This window comes from Punica granatum, chromosome 4 (genome assembly GCF_007655135.1).
Source record: "Punica granatum isolate Tunisia-2019 chromosome 4, ASM765513v2, whole genome shotgun sequence".
Taxonomy (NCBI): Eukaryota; Viridiplantae; Streptophyta; class Magnoliopsida; order Myrtales; family Lythraceae; genus Punica; species Punica granatum.
The window spans coordinates 14,668,303-14,684,578 of NC_045130.1; the positions used below are offsets into that span (position 1 = coordinate 14,668,303).

The 16,276-nt window shown below is 41.0% G+C and overlaps 2 protein-coding genes across 2 annotated transcripts; both read right to left on the minus strand.

The window, feature by feature from the left end:
* Positions 1-4,407: 4,407 nt before the first annotated feature.
* On the minus strand, positions 4,408-6,886 carry LOC116204721 (3-hydroxy-3-methylglutaryl-coenzyme A reductase-like). The gene is made up of 3 exons (XM_031536969.1): positions 5,787-6,886; positions 5,110-5,638; positions 4,408-4,926 (listed from the first exon to the last, which is right to left on the minus strand). The coding sequence occupies exons 1-3, from the start codon at positions 6,770-6,772 to the stop codon at positions 4,684-4,686; spliced, it is 1,758 nt and encodes a 585-aa protein (XP_031392829.1). The 5' UTR covers positions 6,773-6,886; the 3' UTR covers positions 4,408-4,683.
* A 3,645-nt stretch (positions 6,887-10,531) lies between these two features.
* LOC116205601 (glutamate--tRNA ligase, chloroplastic/mitochondrial) lies at positions 10,532-15,876 on the minus strand. The gene is made up of 13 exons (XM_031538233.1): positions 15,504-15,876; positions 15,156-15,274; positions 14,371-14,492; positions 14,009-14,191; positions 13,428-13,546; positions 13,260-13,308; positions 13,012-13,113; positions 12,767-12,869; positions 12,616-12,679; positions 12,034-12,148; positions 11,643-11,743; positions 11,203-11,359; positions 10,532-11,011 (listed from the first exon to the last, which is right to left on the minus strand). Exons 1-13 carry the CDS (start codon positions 15,764-15,766, stop codon positions 10,781-10,783), a joined length of 1,728 nt encoding a protein of 575 aa, XP_031394093.1. The 5' UTR covers positions 15,767-15,876; the 3' UTR covers positions 10,532-10,780.
* Positions 15,877-16,276: the final 400 nt, after the last annotated feature.

Sequence of the window (16,276 nt, forward strand, 5' to 3'; positions counted from 1 at the left end):
CATTAAGTAATTTATATGAATGATGAATTTTTCTTTGGGTAGCTGTTGTTAAACCTAGTAGAATACTTTATGAAATGGGCGGAGTAGCAAAAAATATAGCCAGAAAGGCTATTTCAATAGCAGCCTCAAAAATGCCTATACGAGCTCAATTCATTATTTCGGGATAGATAGGAACATAGAACCAAAGAAAAAAGGTCTTGGGGATAAAAAACAATTGCAGGGTTTTTTTTTTCTTGGTACGGCAATTGTCGAAGACTATTTAAAAATCTCATTTCTCATATATTTTTTCTCTTCTTCCTTTACAATATTACGATGTTTCAATTTCGGCCTCTCATAAAAAAGAACATGTACCATCTCATGGAAAGCTATGATGAGCTATCCAAATCCTATATTGAAAAGAGATAAGGGTCGTAACTTCTTTATAAAAGCAAGAAACATATCTTTTTTTTTTTTCAAGAAACGCTTTTTAAAGAATAATACATTGCGGATGAAGTTCAAAACAGAAAGTACCTTTTAAACGAATTCTCATGTTGTGAATCTTTGAGCCCATAAATCATTGCTAACTATTGAAAGTTTCGATCTCATATGAAAAATTTAGAAGAATTGAATGAATTTATAAGAGATTGAATACCGTAACCTACCAATTCGAACTTTTAGATTGGCGATGGGCTCAATCGCTTATAGGTCGTGCGAAAATTTTACACTAACCTTGATCCATATACTGAGGGCGGTTAAGTTACAGTACCAATAATTTAAGTCAAGTGTGGACACGCTGACTTCTCAATGACTCAATAGAGTCAGTACTAAAGCAAGTGCTTGCTAGTGCCGCACGATCTGGGTGGCAAGTCCGATCGTGCCGACCTTGAAGCTCCTCCTGAAAAATCCGTGATCCCAGCATACTTCCGAATACGAGCTCTGCCAGCTGCAGATGCGGGACGGACGACTCGTTAATTAAGTAGTTCGCGGATCGGTCACGGTTCAAAGAGTGGGGGAGTTGGGAAATTCCAGCAGAAAGGAGCATATGGCAATGTGCTCTAATTTGGAGGCTCTTAATGGTGGGTCGAAAGCAACATATGATATAAGGTATTATTTTGACTGGAGTTCAGGGAACTGAAGTTTGCTGCCAAAATTGACTTGCCAACTCCAATTGTCTTCCTTCTTCAACAACAATTATTAATTGGCCATACTTTAATGCTGCCGAACGCAGCTGGCTTTTTCAGATGGCCATGAGATGATCCCCCATCCCACGTTGATCGCGTGGAGAGAAATCTTCACTACATGCATAATCTGATGTTGATAGTAACATGTAATGAGCACGAAACCATCTTAATCTGATGATTTTTTAGGTAAGATGGATAGATTATGATTCGGTTCGACTATATATCCTGCTGATTAATTTATTCAGTGCAATATTAATATCACTCTTGCTCCATGAAAAATGCCAAGTTTCGCTAGATCCTAGAATTCACCCCTCGGTCGAGGTGTATTACCTAGGGGTGATCGGTTTCGGGTACCTTGTTTTTTTCATGATACCCGGACCCTACCCTGTAAGGGACCGGTTCCAAGATTTTGGAACCGGACCCTACCTTATTGAATCCTGGAACCGGAACCTACCCGGAACCTGTATTATACCACAGGTTCTGGGTACTCTGTTGGAACTTGTAAATTTTTTTATCTCGATAAATAAAACCGAAAATATTCCACCAATAATCAGTAATCACGGCAAATATAATATCGACATAGATTTAGATTAATCCACAATAATAAAAAATAATATGTCTCATCAATCCATCCAAAAAACTAAATATCCATAAATACAATCTCACACGACAAAATGTAATATTTCCTCACAACCCATTGGAAATAGGTAGAAAGGAATGTGAAAGAATCAGAGCAAGAGGGTTCACATCATACATTTACCTATGTAGTGATATGAAGATTTTTCATTATTTGGGAATACCAAATATCCATTACCATAGGACTGGTGGGCCTTTTAAACTATGAAGCATAGACAAACAAACTTGATAAGGAAGATACACATTCTATGGTTTTGGTTCGAACTTAAATGGTACCTTGTTCCATGTCTCATAAACATAAGACTCCAAAGCATTTTTCCTCTCTTTCGTCTGTTCTATGATCCTGTCCTGTTCAGCCAACTGAGCTTCTTTCTCTTTAAATTCAGCGAGATCAACCTCACTAATCCCACCATCTCTTTTCTCGTTGACTGGTACTTCAAGCTTCCTCATTGCTCTCTCTCTCTTCTTGTGCCATGATCCTACTATAAAGCAATCGTTCCAAATGATATTCGTTCAAAGATAACCAAATAGACACTCTCATTGAATAGGCAAATTTTACTGAACAAATCTCATTCATGCAGGAACTTCTGCTCATCGATAAATTTCCCCAGACAAGCTTTTAAGATTTGGTTATTGACACATCTAAAGTTGCTTTTGGTACCCAATTGGCAGAAGAAAATTTGATTCAATTCGCAACTGATTCGATTGTGGGAAACCTGAGTAATTAATTGGGGAGGTTGATAGTAAGGAAAACTGAGAATTATATATACATATGCCAACTACATGAAATTAAGTATGTTACAGTAGGCTAATTACCAATGAGGAAGAAACATGTTCTTTCTTCTACGGTTCTACCACAAGAGGAAGAAACAGGTTGCAGCACCAACAGAGTCGGAGCCGGGAAAGAGTCGGAGACAACAGAGGACGCAGAATCTCAACGGGAAAGGGAGCTTCAAGGAGAATCGGAGCCGGAGAGTTGGAGACGAGAGGCAATCGACGGAAAGGAGTTGCAGGGGATTACAAAGCCGATTTAGGGTTTTCACAAACAGACTAACAGAGCCTATTCGATGGAGAGTCCAGAGGAGAATCTCACCGGGAGATTCGGAGACGAGAGCGACGGAGAGGATTCGGAGTGGAGAGTTGGAGACGAGAGGCGACCGACGGAGAAGAGCTGCGGTCACCTAAAGCCGGAGGCCGACAGTCAGATGAATCTCGTGTTCTCCCGACTCCTGCTTGAGACAATGACACTGATGAGATTAACTTTACTTTTTTTTTAAGTAATTACCATCCTGATCCGGATATCGGTTCCGGTTCCGGTTCTGGGTACCCAGTAGGTTAGAACCGGAACCGGAACCGGATGTTACCGGTTCTTTATTTTAATACCCGGATCCTACCCTATTTTCAATACGAGCTACCCAGACCCTACCCTAACGGGTAAGTTCCGACCGGTTCCGGGTATACCCGGTATCCGTGCACACCCCTAGTATTACCCCAGCAAAGATATATAATAAAAGAAAGTAATAATCATCCTAATTTAAAAATTAAAACAAAAATTAGAGCACACCTTGCTTGACTTCAAATCCCATTCCAAGTGCAAAATATTCGAACTGATCAGGCTGTAAAACTTGACCTCATTATCTTATATGTCAACCTTTAATTTGGTACCCAAAAAAAATAATATCAATTTAGTGGGAGACAGTGGGTTTGAAATAATAATTACTTTATAACGAAAAAAAAAAGAATTACTTGAGCATGTAATAATATATATATATATATATATATACATATAGAGAGAGAGAGAGAGAGAAATAATCACCAATACATTTCCGTTTCGACACGAGCACGAACCCATAGAACCCCGAGACCTTGATGTTGGATGGGAATGGACAGAGTAGTCAGGAATTCCAATCTGATAATGAGAGGGAACGTTTCTCACGCTTGTTAAAAACAAAATTGATTTCAACGTGATTAATAAATCAAGTGGGTCCACTGTGCCGGTTGGACTACTAATTTTCCGTTAAATGAGGTGGAAAACTAACGCACTTCTAGCCGACACCTGCAATGCTTGAGCTTAAATAGCCTTATTAACCGATATGGATTGGTTTGAGCGGTTCGACATTTGCTCTCCTTAAATAAAGTCTTAAGTTCGAGTCTTGTGAATGGAAAAAAATCCATACGGTGGGCCGACCCGACTCGAACTGAATTGGATGTGACCTGATGAGCTTACAAATACTAGGGTACACGCCGAAAAATAACCATATAAAATTAGAGTTAAGTTGAAATCGAAGATGTGTATGGAACTTAAATGATGGGGTTATTCTCGTCCTCGATGAGATGCCAAAGCGACCTTGTTCGGTTGAGAGTGTCAATGTTTCCAAGGAACTTTTCATAATTGAACAGAGAGCTAACCGATGAACTAAAGCACTAGTTGTCTCTCAAGAAAGATCTTGGGAGTTATAACGGGAACTGTTCGTCACATGAAAACACAAAGCGGCATATGTCAATCGCATCATGACATTGTCCTTGATTCTCTACAATTGTGACTTGAAAGGAAAGCTTTCTTGCTGTTTGTCATGGTTCCGTTAATTTGGCAAAAAACCCTAAAATAATGTGGAAGAAATTGAAGGGCCGGGTAAAGATGTTATTGAAATTGTGAACACTTTACACAACTTGCATATGCTTCTTACATTGCTTATACAGCTTCAGGGGAAAGATGGAAAAGAAAGAAAAGAATTACATATGTAACAACAGGCAGCTTCGATCGACTCTTCGTGACAAGGGCCAAGCTAGATGTTCTGAGAACAATCTAGCTCGTTGTCTCACTTAAAATCAGAAGAATGTCGATCTGTTTCTGTTTGAACTTATATTTCCTTATGTTTTAAGAACGTTAAGAGGAGGCCTTAGTGACATCTTTGGCCGATCGGTTGTACTTCATGTGGCTGTTAACCAGCTGCCCAGTGGCAAGGGCGGACATGAGGGAGAGCTCTGCCGCAAGGACGGTCCCAGCAACGATGCACGCGAGCTGCCTCGAGTTGGACCCTGGGGTCTCTTTGCTGGCCCCCTTCACTCCCAGCAGGTTCAGGCATGCTGATTGAGATGCTAGTTGTGTTCCTCCTCCAACAGTTCCTACCTGAAATTTAACAATAGGGACAAATTAAATATATAATTTAGGAATAATAATTCAAAGAATGAAAATAATAACAATAATATTACGAGGACTTCAACCGATTTTAGCTATATACGATTATTTCACGTTCAGTTCATTTCATGCCATTTAGTTAGACGAAATGTTATTAACATCATAATATATTACCTCAATGGAAGGCATTGTGACAGAAACATGGAGGTCCTCCCCATTGTTGACGGCCTCCATCATCGTGATGCAGTTCGAGCTCTCCACGTTCTGTGCCGGGTCCTGCCCCGTTGCGATGTAGACTGCAGTCACGATGTTACTGGCTTGGGCGTTGAACCCTCCAAGGGCACCAGCCATGGCGGAGCCGGCAAGGTTCTTGAGCATGTTGAGCTCCACTAGGGAGTTGACGCTCGTCTTGAGCACCTTCCTAACAATATCACCCTTTATGATAGCCTCGCACACCACAGATTTGCCCCGGCCCTCAATCCAGTTCACGGCTGCGGGCTTCTTGTCGGAGCAGAAGTTGCCCGAGATCCCCATCACGTCCATGTCCGGGAAGTCCTTCTGGAGGAAGTCGAGCACGTTCTGGACTCCCTTCGAGACCATGTTCATGCCCATTGCATCCCCGGTGCTGCACGAGAACCGCATGTACATGTTCTTCCCGGCAATTGCGCACTTGATGCTCTGCAGCCTCCCAAATCGACTTGAGCTGTTTACCAAAAGGGACATATTTTAGAATCTAAGCAACCTAGCTAGCTAAAAGCCAAAACGCATCATGTTACAGGAATGAACGAACGTTCTTCCATCGATGAGATACGTTGGGGCCTAAGCCAGGATATAGGAATGTATGTGTTGACCTGTTAAAGACTCCAGCAATGGTCTCGAAGTTGGCAGGGCTCTCCAAGAAGAACTTGAGGTCGGCGGCCCTCTTTGCAGTCCCGAATCTCACCACCGGGGCCCTAGTCATTCCGTCCCTAAGGACAACGCTGGTGGCCCCACCTGACATTGCGATGGCCTTGCACCCTCTGTTGGCACTGGCCACGAGGCACCCTTCTGTGGTGGCCATCGGGACCGAGTACACCCTCCCGTCAAGCTTGAGTGGGCCGGCAATCCCCACCGGAATCTGTACGTACCCCACCGGCATCTCACAGCACTGCCCCAGGATCGACTGGTAGTCGAACCCGTCCAAGGGCAGGCCGGACAGGGATCGACCCGTGGTCCGCTGCAGTGCCTCCCGCCTGATCGCTGCAGCCCGCCTGCAGTCCCCGAGCTTCGACTCGAGCGAATACGACGCGGTCGTCCCCGCCACCACCGAATTGATGATCTCCTCGTCCTCGGGGGAGCTCTCCAGGATAGTCTCGATCACTTTCTCCTTCGGGATAGGGTCGACCATCTTCGGCTTCAGGTGCACTGCAGGCTGGACAGGGGAGCAGTCCTCGAGCTCCTGCCCGCACAGCGACTTCCGGGAGTCGTCCTTGAGGATGACTTCCTCGATCTTATCGGCCTCATCCTCGGCCCACATGTCAGGTGAGGGGCGGAGGATCAACGACTGCACGAAGTCTAGGCCGAAGAACCACACGAATGACCCGACGAGCCCAGCGATGGCAACCATCTCGGAGGGGGCGATCACCTGGAGCGGGGCCCCAGTGCGGATCTTCTCCCGCCACCTAGAGAGGAGGTAGTACACTGAGGAGAAGAACACCACGATGGAGGAGGCGTTGGCCAGGTGGAGATGGAGAGGGCCCGCCGCAGCGGAGGGAATGTTGGCAACGTCGTGGTGATGGAGCTTGCCAGGCTTGAGGGGGGCCTCGACGGGCTTAACGGTTCGCCGGCGGACGTCCATGGGTGGCGGGGGCGGTGGCGCTGCCGGCGGACGAGGGAGAAGCGGAGCTAGCCGAGATTCTCCTAAGAGGGTTTTCGGGTTTGGTTTGGTTTCGGGTTGTGAGTGGAGGAAATGGGGAAGGGGATGAGAGGAATTTATAGGAGTACACCGCAATGACGTGTGGGCCCCGTTGAGATAGGATTAATTATTGCATAGTCCGGGCGCTCTGTGTTCCTTTATGCCAATGAGTGGACCGTACTTCCTTTGGGCTGAGAGGGTGCATGCGCCCGGAGCAGCCACATTATATAGAGTGTGATGTCGGGGGCCACGTGGACGAGTGAGGAGTCAAAGAAAAGGTGCCGTCGTCGTCGTCTCTTTCGCGGGGTTTCTCTGATCGCTGGCAGTTAGACCCGGTTTGATTTGTAAGTTTGATTTTAGAATTATAATTTTAATTTTAACTCAATACACTACACAAAAAAAATACACGTTTTTCAAGTCAAATTTATAATCTCATCTCATTTTTCATTTTCCACAATCAAAATCAAATTTACTTTAACTCTAAAATCAAACGCACCATTGAAATTCGTCCAGTCAATGCCGCTCTGCCCTAACTACTATCATTTATGTCTACAATTCTGTATAGTGATTCCATTACACGATCGTATGTTTTATGGCACCAAGTACGACTCAGATTCTCTATTGAATACGATGAGCCTGGTTGGGCATAGATATACAAAATTTGGACTAAGTTTCACAAAGGCAAGTAAGTAACACATTAATTTCAAATCTATGTAATAATTCATAAATGATTAAAAAAAAAGTAAAAGAAAAATTATTCATGATTTAAAAATTATTTTTTATTAATTTTAAAAGAATAATTACATAGATTTGAAATCTATAACACTCACCTAATAATTGCTTTCTTACCAAATACACTCAGATTTTCTATTGAAAACAATGACTCGGTCTGGTTGGGTATAGATATACAAAATTTGGTTAAGTTTTACAAAGGCGAGTAACACATAAATTTCAAATCCATATAATTACCCAAAAATGGTATTTTAAAAAAAAATTATTTTTGATTTGAAAATTTATTTTTTATTTCTTTTAAAACGAATAATTACGTAGATTTGAAATCTATAACCCTCACCTAATAATTGCTCTCTTATCTAGTATGACTCTGATTCTCTATCGAATACAATGAACCAATTGGGTACAGATATACAAAATTTGGACCGAGTTTTACATAAGTGATTACTTTTTATGTATACGTCGCTTAATATTTGGAAGTGCAATCAACCTAAACTAATTCCAGAATCGTCGGCTCACTACAGGATTGGATTAAAGTTGAATTTTATATTTGATGATATCACAACATTATATCCCAGCTTATTATCTCAATTCTTCCTCACGCATAGATTTGCCTGGCCATGAGGTCCTGCGCTAAAGGTAAAATTCGTCCGAGGACGGTGGTGCACTTTATCAGTAATAGGTTTGAAAAATTCCTTGTCTCTCATCTCTAAGGGAATGCTTCTGTTTTTTTGTCTATTACAACGGCCCGCAGCCACTTGAGCATCGTTCGGCCTTGTTTTTTTTTTATAATTTCTTTTTTTTTCCTTTTTATCATGGAAAAAACAAAAATAGTATATGCTTAGTTCGATCTGTTAAGTTCATAAATCCAAGACGAGACATTGACATTGTGAATGTACGACCTACAGTTACAGTTCTAATTCTTATCATCAAGAAATACTCAAATATATATCTACCACAAAATACTCTCGCTGATTTTTCTAGAACGAAAACTAACCTAGCTCATTGCTAATTAAATCAAAGGCCTGACAAGGACCGCTTCCTTCCTAAACACGTCGATATGCTACACGCTGAGGCCAATCGGGAACCTTATCGTACGGTAACATTGTACTCTTCGATAATGTGGAAAAATCTTATGAGTTAGAAAAGAATGATTTATCGATGGAAGTTTATCCTGCATGACTCGCTAAAATCCTATCCTATCCTCTATATAGTATATCTGCACGACTCCAAAATCGAATATTGGTCGCGTTATACATTCGTACAGAGATCGCTGCCTAATTAATTTGTTCTATATATTTACAGTATAAAAGCAAGTTGCCTGCAAAAGAGAACAACTTGGTCGATCATAAAGTCTGCAGTGGCTGGCGCCGTTTAATTTTATATACATATACATATACATATATAGTTTACTTAAAAAGATCAATGGAGGAAGGTGACTTTGCAACAAACTATCCAAGTCTTGACTCACTCGCTAGCGGCTCTCCTCGATCTTTCCTGCCCCATTAACCCCATTTCATGGCATTCATGATAAATGCGAGGGAACGAACTCATTCTATATACACCATACGGCCCCAAGACATCTCCTTTTTTAGATAGGCCGTCGGGATCACATTCGACTCGTGGAACCGACAGAGTTACTTACGGAATATCGTTAACCAGCTTAGCCCGTATCGGTTTTAACGGTTAACGTGATGAGTCGAGGAAAACGAAAATGTCCTGTTGGGTCGAGGTGGACTTTAGATGTTAGTGGGAAAAGACCGGTGCTAATAATGTATTTTGTTAGATGTTAGTGCTCCTGAAAATATTATTACTCGTTTGGTCAAGACGATGACTGCTTCATACTTCGCCTTATTATTTGAAAACACATTAATTCCCAATTTTTGTTCAAGTGGAATGGTAAAGATCAACCAATGAATAATGCTGATTTTATTTTTCATATTTTGCCTTTAATCATACGGTGATAAAAATATATTTGAAGAAATTGAAAATCAGACGAAGTGAAATCAAACCGATTTTATCGTTTGGGATCTTTATCAAACAACCAAGCATTAATTGAACCTTGAAACCAGTGTGCAATTTCTTTTTCCTTTCAAAATAAATAATGATAATTTCTAAAACAGGTAGCGTGTTATAAAATGACGATAATACGTTTAACGAGTTCAACCACGAAAATATATTCTACAATAAAAATAAGACCCGAGAAGAAATTATTATGCATGTGAGGGTGGATGAGACATGGCCGGAACACTTTGAAAAGCACATATACTATTAGGTGATTAGTCAAAAGTCAAGACTGGCATGCAGACAATAAACAAAAACTACTCACATTACATATACATATATACATATATACATATATATATTTTTCTTTTTGCCCTTTTAGTTGAAATTGTTCACCTAGTTGTCGATTTATTCGTAGGGCTGCACAAGAAGCTGAAAATGAAAAATAAATAGAAGGAAAATTTTGAGTCAAAGACTAATATGCCTCAAATGACAAAGTTTTTTATTTTTATTTTTTGTGACAGCTGACAAGGAAATATTGGGTATTGAAAAATTTGCATGATATCATGTGAACGGTAATGTTGTCAAAGTTGAGAGTGTGAAGTTATCAGCTCCGGTTGGAAATTGTCGGAAACGTGCCGCGTAGAATTTGATATTATGGCCAAGTCAATTATCGGGTTGTCCATCAGTACTCGCTATCAATAAATTGTATGTTAGCGGACTTTCACCGGCAATCCAATTCGGAACGGCATCCAAAAAAAATTTTACGATCACTTTTAAGTGATTAAAGACGTGCAATGATCGCTTTCAGTTGATCTAATTCTTGGGACGCCAACCTGCAAGCAATGAACCCGTGCCTATGGAGCTGCCACATCGATAAACCGAAAAATTACACTGCCTAAAATTTTTGGATGCACGACAGACAATAGAATCTTATTTAGTATTTGTTAATCAAAAGGACAAATGAGACATCAATATTTCGTGTATGATTTTAGAGGTCAACAGAAACAGAGAGCAGAATAAGAAAAATGAATACAAACTCTTTTAACGTTCTCTCTTTCTGCATGATATTAATTTTCTTAGTAAAATTCATACGCTGCTTAATAAAGATAAAACACGATTAACAAACAGAACTCATTGCACAATCAAAATAATAAAACCGCTACGAATGAAAATGGTTCACTCAGGAGTAGCGGATCAAAACTGTTAAAAATCTCAGCTCGATAAGGTAGCAGCGGGCTCCGGCTGAGGCTGGTCTTGGTTTAAAGAGTCCCAGTGGAGTTGTCTCAGCATGTTGAATCGTTCATCTAGTGTAATAAACCCGGCTTCAGCAGCAACTACACCGGATTTTCCTGCTTTATGGAGCAGAAGAATGCTCGCCCCCATGTCGGGACCGTGAAGCTTTCCTGTTAGCAACACCCGCAGAGGCATGAAAAGCGATTTTCCCTGCAATGGAAGTTAAGAAAATTATTGAACATTAACAGTCCCATTGAAAACCCAGAGACTCCTTTGGGAACTGATGTACTTTGCGATTTGTCTTTTGTTTGTGTGGTGCACAGAAGCGAAATTTATAGATCCTCCCACACGAGGGAGAGAAAATCCAACTGTATATGGGCACTGGTCATGTTTAGATTCACCTTGCGTTTAAGCGATTTGCCAAAGCCCTTCACCCACTTCTGCCACCCAGAGTGGCCTTCATCAAGAGCACCGAGTAGCTCACCACTGTCGTATGCAGATAAGAGGCTAGCTGACACCTCAGAAAGCTTGTCTTCTAACACACTTTTACCTTCGGAGCTGATGACAACAAAGAATTGATATAACAAAGGTAAAATTGGTTAGAACTAACAAGATACTGAAGCAGGGTCTAAACATTGTGTTACGAAGTCTTCTCTTACAACAGCCACCACCTCCTATTGGACCATTTGAGCGAATATCAAGAAAAAGGAGGCAGTCAAGAAAGCAAAAGACCATATGTTCCACAATCCAAAAAAAAAGAGGCCAGGGAAATATTTTTTGCAGGGGCTGGTATGCCTCAGCATCTTAAGTGAGAGGATTTATCTTAAGCTTTTGGAATTACCTGGTCAGCGTGGCATGCAATGGATAGGACAGTAAGTTTGTGAGCGCTTTATCTGAATCCGTTATCAGGTCAATCCCATCCTTGAGAAGCTGAACTGCCTCCTGAGTACAGAAAATTAAATATCATGCACCACCCTCTATGTCTTGAATAGACATAGTCAAGGCTATCCAGTAAAACTGGTAATTCTATGATCGCACTGTCCTTGCATAGATCACAAATTTGAAATTACATAAATCATTTCCTTAAAAATGATGCGAGGATTGAAGCTCGTTTTCTCACCGTGGTGTTGGGTTGGGTGAGAGGGGGGGAAGGGAAGGGAGAAGGCTCTGTTCTGGAGATTTCTTATGGGTCAAGAATCGAATTGTTAGGGAAGAAAAGTATTGAGACTTACATCCACAAATGGCCCCTCCGATTCTTTCAGGATACCCGTTGCCTTCCAGCGAGCACCAATGAGTCTCGTCAACTCTTCTGATGGAAGTGCCCTCAAATGTTGACCATTCATCCACCTATAGTTTCATAGACATTAATAAGCAATTAAACTGTTCAGACAAACCACGCTGGGAAAGCAACATAGTTCTCCTTTCAGTGTAGACTAATAATTCATTCGTTCGTTCGTTTATTCATGTTACCATTTAAAACATAAGCGGGAGGCTATATGAATCTCAACAAGTCTAAGCATATGATAATACAATAAGGACCTTCCTAGACATAGTCTACAAATACAAACAAGAGATCATTTTAAGTATATCAGGATTCAGAAACATTTATATTCTCCCGCTATATGAATCTCAACAAGTCTAAGCATATGATAATACAATAAGGACCTTCATAGACATAGTCTACAAATACAAACAGGATCATTTTAAGTGTATCAGGATTCAGAAAAATTTATATCCCTCATCAAGGATTTTATGCGTTATCGTCAATATATGCTGACAGTTAAAAAGAAACAGGGGACTTCGGCTATTATTACCTCAGTTTAGTAGAGTCAAATATGGCACCGCTTTTGTTTACCCGACCAATTGTGAATTTTTCAACTGCATATATGTATGAAATTACTCAGTTCGGATTTCCCAACCGGTAATTAACATTAAAAAAGATCTATGTCCAACATAACCACGGACCGAGTTGATCAAGAGTGAAAAATTCATTCTCGGTGCCATCTCCCCATCCCAGGAGCGCCAGGTAGTTCACCATTGCCTGAGGCAGATATCCCATCTCTCGAAACTGATATGTTAAAGGACAAGTTAGAAAAAGCTTTAGCCTTTATTTTGGGAGGAAGCCTTGCAGTGGAGTTCGGACATAGTATGATTCCAATGAGCAATCGCCGATAGACGTATATGCTTTCTTTAAAGTGATAGATAAAAACCTGACCCACAGAAGTTGCTCCATGCCTTTTTGAGAGTTTACTTCTATCAGGAGCTAGAATTAGAGAAACATGCGCAAAGTAAGGCATTGGGAAACCAAGAGCCTGCAGTGGACCATATAATTTGTCAACACTAAAATAACAAAATGACATGCCAGTAGGAGCAAATAGAGTTCCATAAAAAATTACTGGTGAATCTTTTTTTCTTTTTGGCCGTAATTATTGGCAAACCTCAAGAGACATTTTTTTACCTTATATATTAGTGCTTGCCTCAACGTGTTTGGCAAATGTTCTTCTGCTCTGCATTTGCAAACGATCAAAATGTAAGATGAAGGGGAGCGGAACTGAATTAAAAGGTTGGTAATCAGCAGCAAAATTGATGGGCTGCCCCTAGACAAATAAACAGAGATTTCGAGAACCTTATAACATGTGAAATGGCCATGGTTGCATCATCAACAGTGACACAGAAGTTGTACACTGGTTGTCCATTACTCCTCATGACAACAAAATCTCCAAGGGTATCCAGGTTCCAACTAACCTTCACGACACTATCAGACAAAGTTAACAGCATATACAGTAATAGGGTCTTTAATAGATGTGATGTGCAGTCCTCATAATAGACACTACACAATGTTCAGAACTGTTTGACTCTAACTTCCAGCACAGCCCAATGACAGTTCCGGCAGGATATACTCTCAAACCAGCACATATATCAAGTATAGTTAATTACAAAACCCCAGAAAAAGGCAAAAAAGACACAGATTGCATGCTGGAGCATTCTATTATTCAAGATTGTAACTAGATAATCAAATATGAAATATTTCCTCAGTATGTAAGCATAAAATCCGGTGCAACTATAAGAATCCACATTCATGGGGAGCACCCAAAATAAGAACTAGTCTACTGAGTACTTCTTACTGAGATATCTGCTATAAAATAGAAAATCAGTTGCAACTTAGTTCAAGAGAAGTGCTATATATTGCAAAGGCAGAGAACTTACTTCGCCACGAATAAGATCATTAATCTTTAAACTGCCTTCCTTGGGCACACGAAACCGATATGTGAATGGTATACCCTTTGACAGCTCTTCCGCTACTTCAGCATCTGTTGCAGTAGCCCATTTTCCAGTATAAACTGGGGGCAGTTGCTGTAGCTTTGCTATCTCCTTCATTTTCTCAAGCTCCTGTTAAGATTTGACACATATTATGTAGTAATCCTAACACGTATTATACATAATTTAGGAATATATATCAGAAGGATGACAAAGAAATTCAAAATTAGTTGAACACATATGCGTGAAAATAAATCCATGAAAAAGTGGTCAAGATTAGATGCACTTGACTAATACCAATTGAGACAAACCTCGTTCGTACAAAAGCAGCGATATACGTGCCCAGATTCTAAAAGTTTCTGGGCATATTCCTTGTACAGGGAATTCCTTTCAGACTGCCTATATGGACCATAGTCCCCACAGATGCCAGGACCTACAACATTACTCAAGAAATTACTATATTGAATAAACTCAGTTGAATTGTGATTCAAAAGTAAATGCTGCTTAAAAAAATATAAATCATGAAGTAATTGAAGCCTTCGTCATGTTCACTGTCCTATGTCATTGTTCCAGTTCATGTTCATGTGAAAAAGTTATCATGAAAAAACCTCTCGTAATTGATCTGAGCCTTTGCCTAATTCTTTGGCCAAAATGGCCAAAATCATGACTGATGACTTCTTTCCTTGTAATATATAACAATGCATAAACCAAATAGGAATCAAACAAAAATGAGAAGAAGGAATGGATTAATCGCAAAATATACACATGTTTCCAAATTTCATTCAGAATTTCCTATAGTTTCAATTTTCAAATAACATTCCACCAACTTTTGAATATCATTTCTATGATATGTAATTTGTCAAACAATCCCACTTCCCCGTGCTAACCCTGAAGCAGACTCGGCATAATGTCATCAATTTACATAACATCGAAACGACCTGCCGGTTGGCTATATAGTTACAGAACAATTTTCAGCTGCAATAATGGAAGGTTTCAGCTTACACTAAAATAAAATGATTACTGAACTGAAGACTATTGCAGGTCAAGGGCAAAGTCTTGAAAAAGAAACAATGAAACAGTCGGAAGCAAGCGAAACCTTCATCCCAATCAAGACCAAGCCATGACAGGTCCTGCAGCATGGCTTCCTCGGACTCCCTTGTCGACCTCTCTATGTCTGTATCCTCAATCCTGAGCAAAAATTTCCCACCTTTCGACCTGAACCAGCAATTCCACAGGAAAACAGAATTCTCACCACTAGGTACTGGCAGGGAGAGCAAGAAGTACATAGTCAAATGTGAGATTAGCAGCAAAGATTCAGCTTTTTTTTAGTTAAGCCAGCAACTCTATCACGAGTCAGAGCATATTCATATAGTAACTCTCAGACCATTGAATCCATTCCAATGTACAAACATGCCTTTAGGCTTTAACCAAGAACCTCACGCACCTAGCAAACAAGTAATTGAACAGAGCAGTCCTTGCTCCCCCGACGTGGAGGTTCCCGGTCGGCGAGGGGGCGAACCGGACGCGTACCGGGCCATCCTGAGCCGCTGAGGCGGAGACTGAGAGGCGCCGCCTGTAAGGGCGAGGGACGAAGTTCACCCTAATTCTCAGGGGACACGACTCGAGCAAGGTCAGCGGGTGGGCGAGGGTGAAGTCGCCGAAGGGCCTGAGCTTAATCCAGCCCGGTGACCCGACCAGTGCCGCCATATTGTCGGACTGTCACGGTGACTTGGAGGAGCTCCGGCACCTCTCCGACGACGGAGTGAGAGAGGGAGGGAGCTAGAGAGGAGAGAATCCAAGAGATAACGGAGCAAGCCACTGACTGTTCATTAGATTCAAGCTTTATATATGCTGCGGAATTATTTTGGAACATTGGGGATCTATTCCCAATTCGACCCCTGAAGTTTTCATTCCTACCAATTTGCTCCCCGTGATGTGAAGGGTCTTGACATGCTCCCGTCGGTTTCTAAGGCCATCGAAGTCGGCGATGAAACTAGATTTCGTAACCCTGGTATGAGAATACTTCTTATTGAGCCATCTAAACGGTCGTGGAGTTATAAGATGTTTACATGAGCTATGAGAATTAATCGAATGATCCCGAACATTAAATCGTCTCAGATATAAGATGTTTACATGAGTTGTAGTAATTTTACTAGAAATTTTAAGAATTTATTATGAAATAAAAAAGTTAAAGTCTCGGACATAACCTTAATTTGT

What these genes read in the sequence shown, in the direction of transcription:
- LOC116204721 (XM_031536969.1), bottom strand. Translation starts at nt 6,772, where the DNA reads ATGGACGTCCGCCGGCGAACCGTTAAGCCCGTCGAGGCCCCCCTCAAG. An exon ending in ATTGCTGGAGTCTTTAACAG is followed by an intron (nt 5,639 to 5,786) that starts GTCAACACATAC and finishes TTTGGTAAACAG; the next exon opens with CTCAAGTCGATTTGGGAGGC. An exon ending in TCACAATGCCTTCCATTGAG is followed by an intron (nt 4,927 to 5,109) that starts GTAATATATTAT and finishes GTTAAATTTCAG; the next exon opens with GTAGGAACTGTTGGAGGAGG.
- LOC116205601 (XM_031538233.1), bottom strand. Translation starts at nt 15,766, where the DNA reads ATGGCGGCACTGGTCGGGTCACCGGGCTGGATTAAGCTCAGGCCCTTC. An exon ending in TTCAATTACTTGTTTGCTAG is followed by an intron (nt 15,275 to 15,503) that starts GTGCGTGAGGTT and finishes TTGCTGGTTCAG; the next exon opens with GTCGAAAGGTGGGAAATTTT. An exon ending in ATGATCTTATTCGTGGCGAA is followed by an intron (nt 13,547 to 14,008) that starts GTAAGTTCTCTG and finishes AGTGTCGTGAAG; the next exon opens with GTTAGTTGGAACCTGGATAC.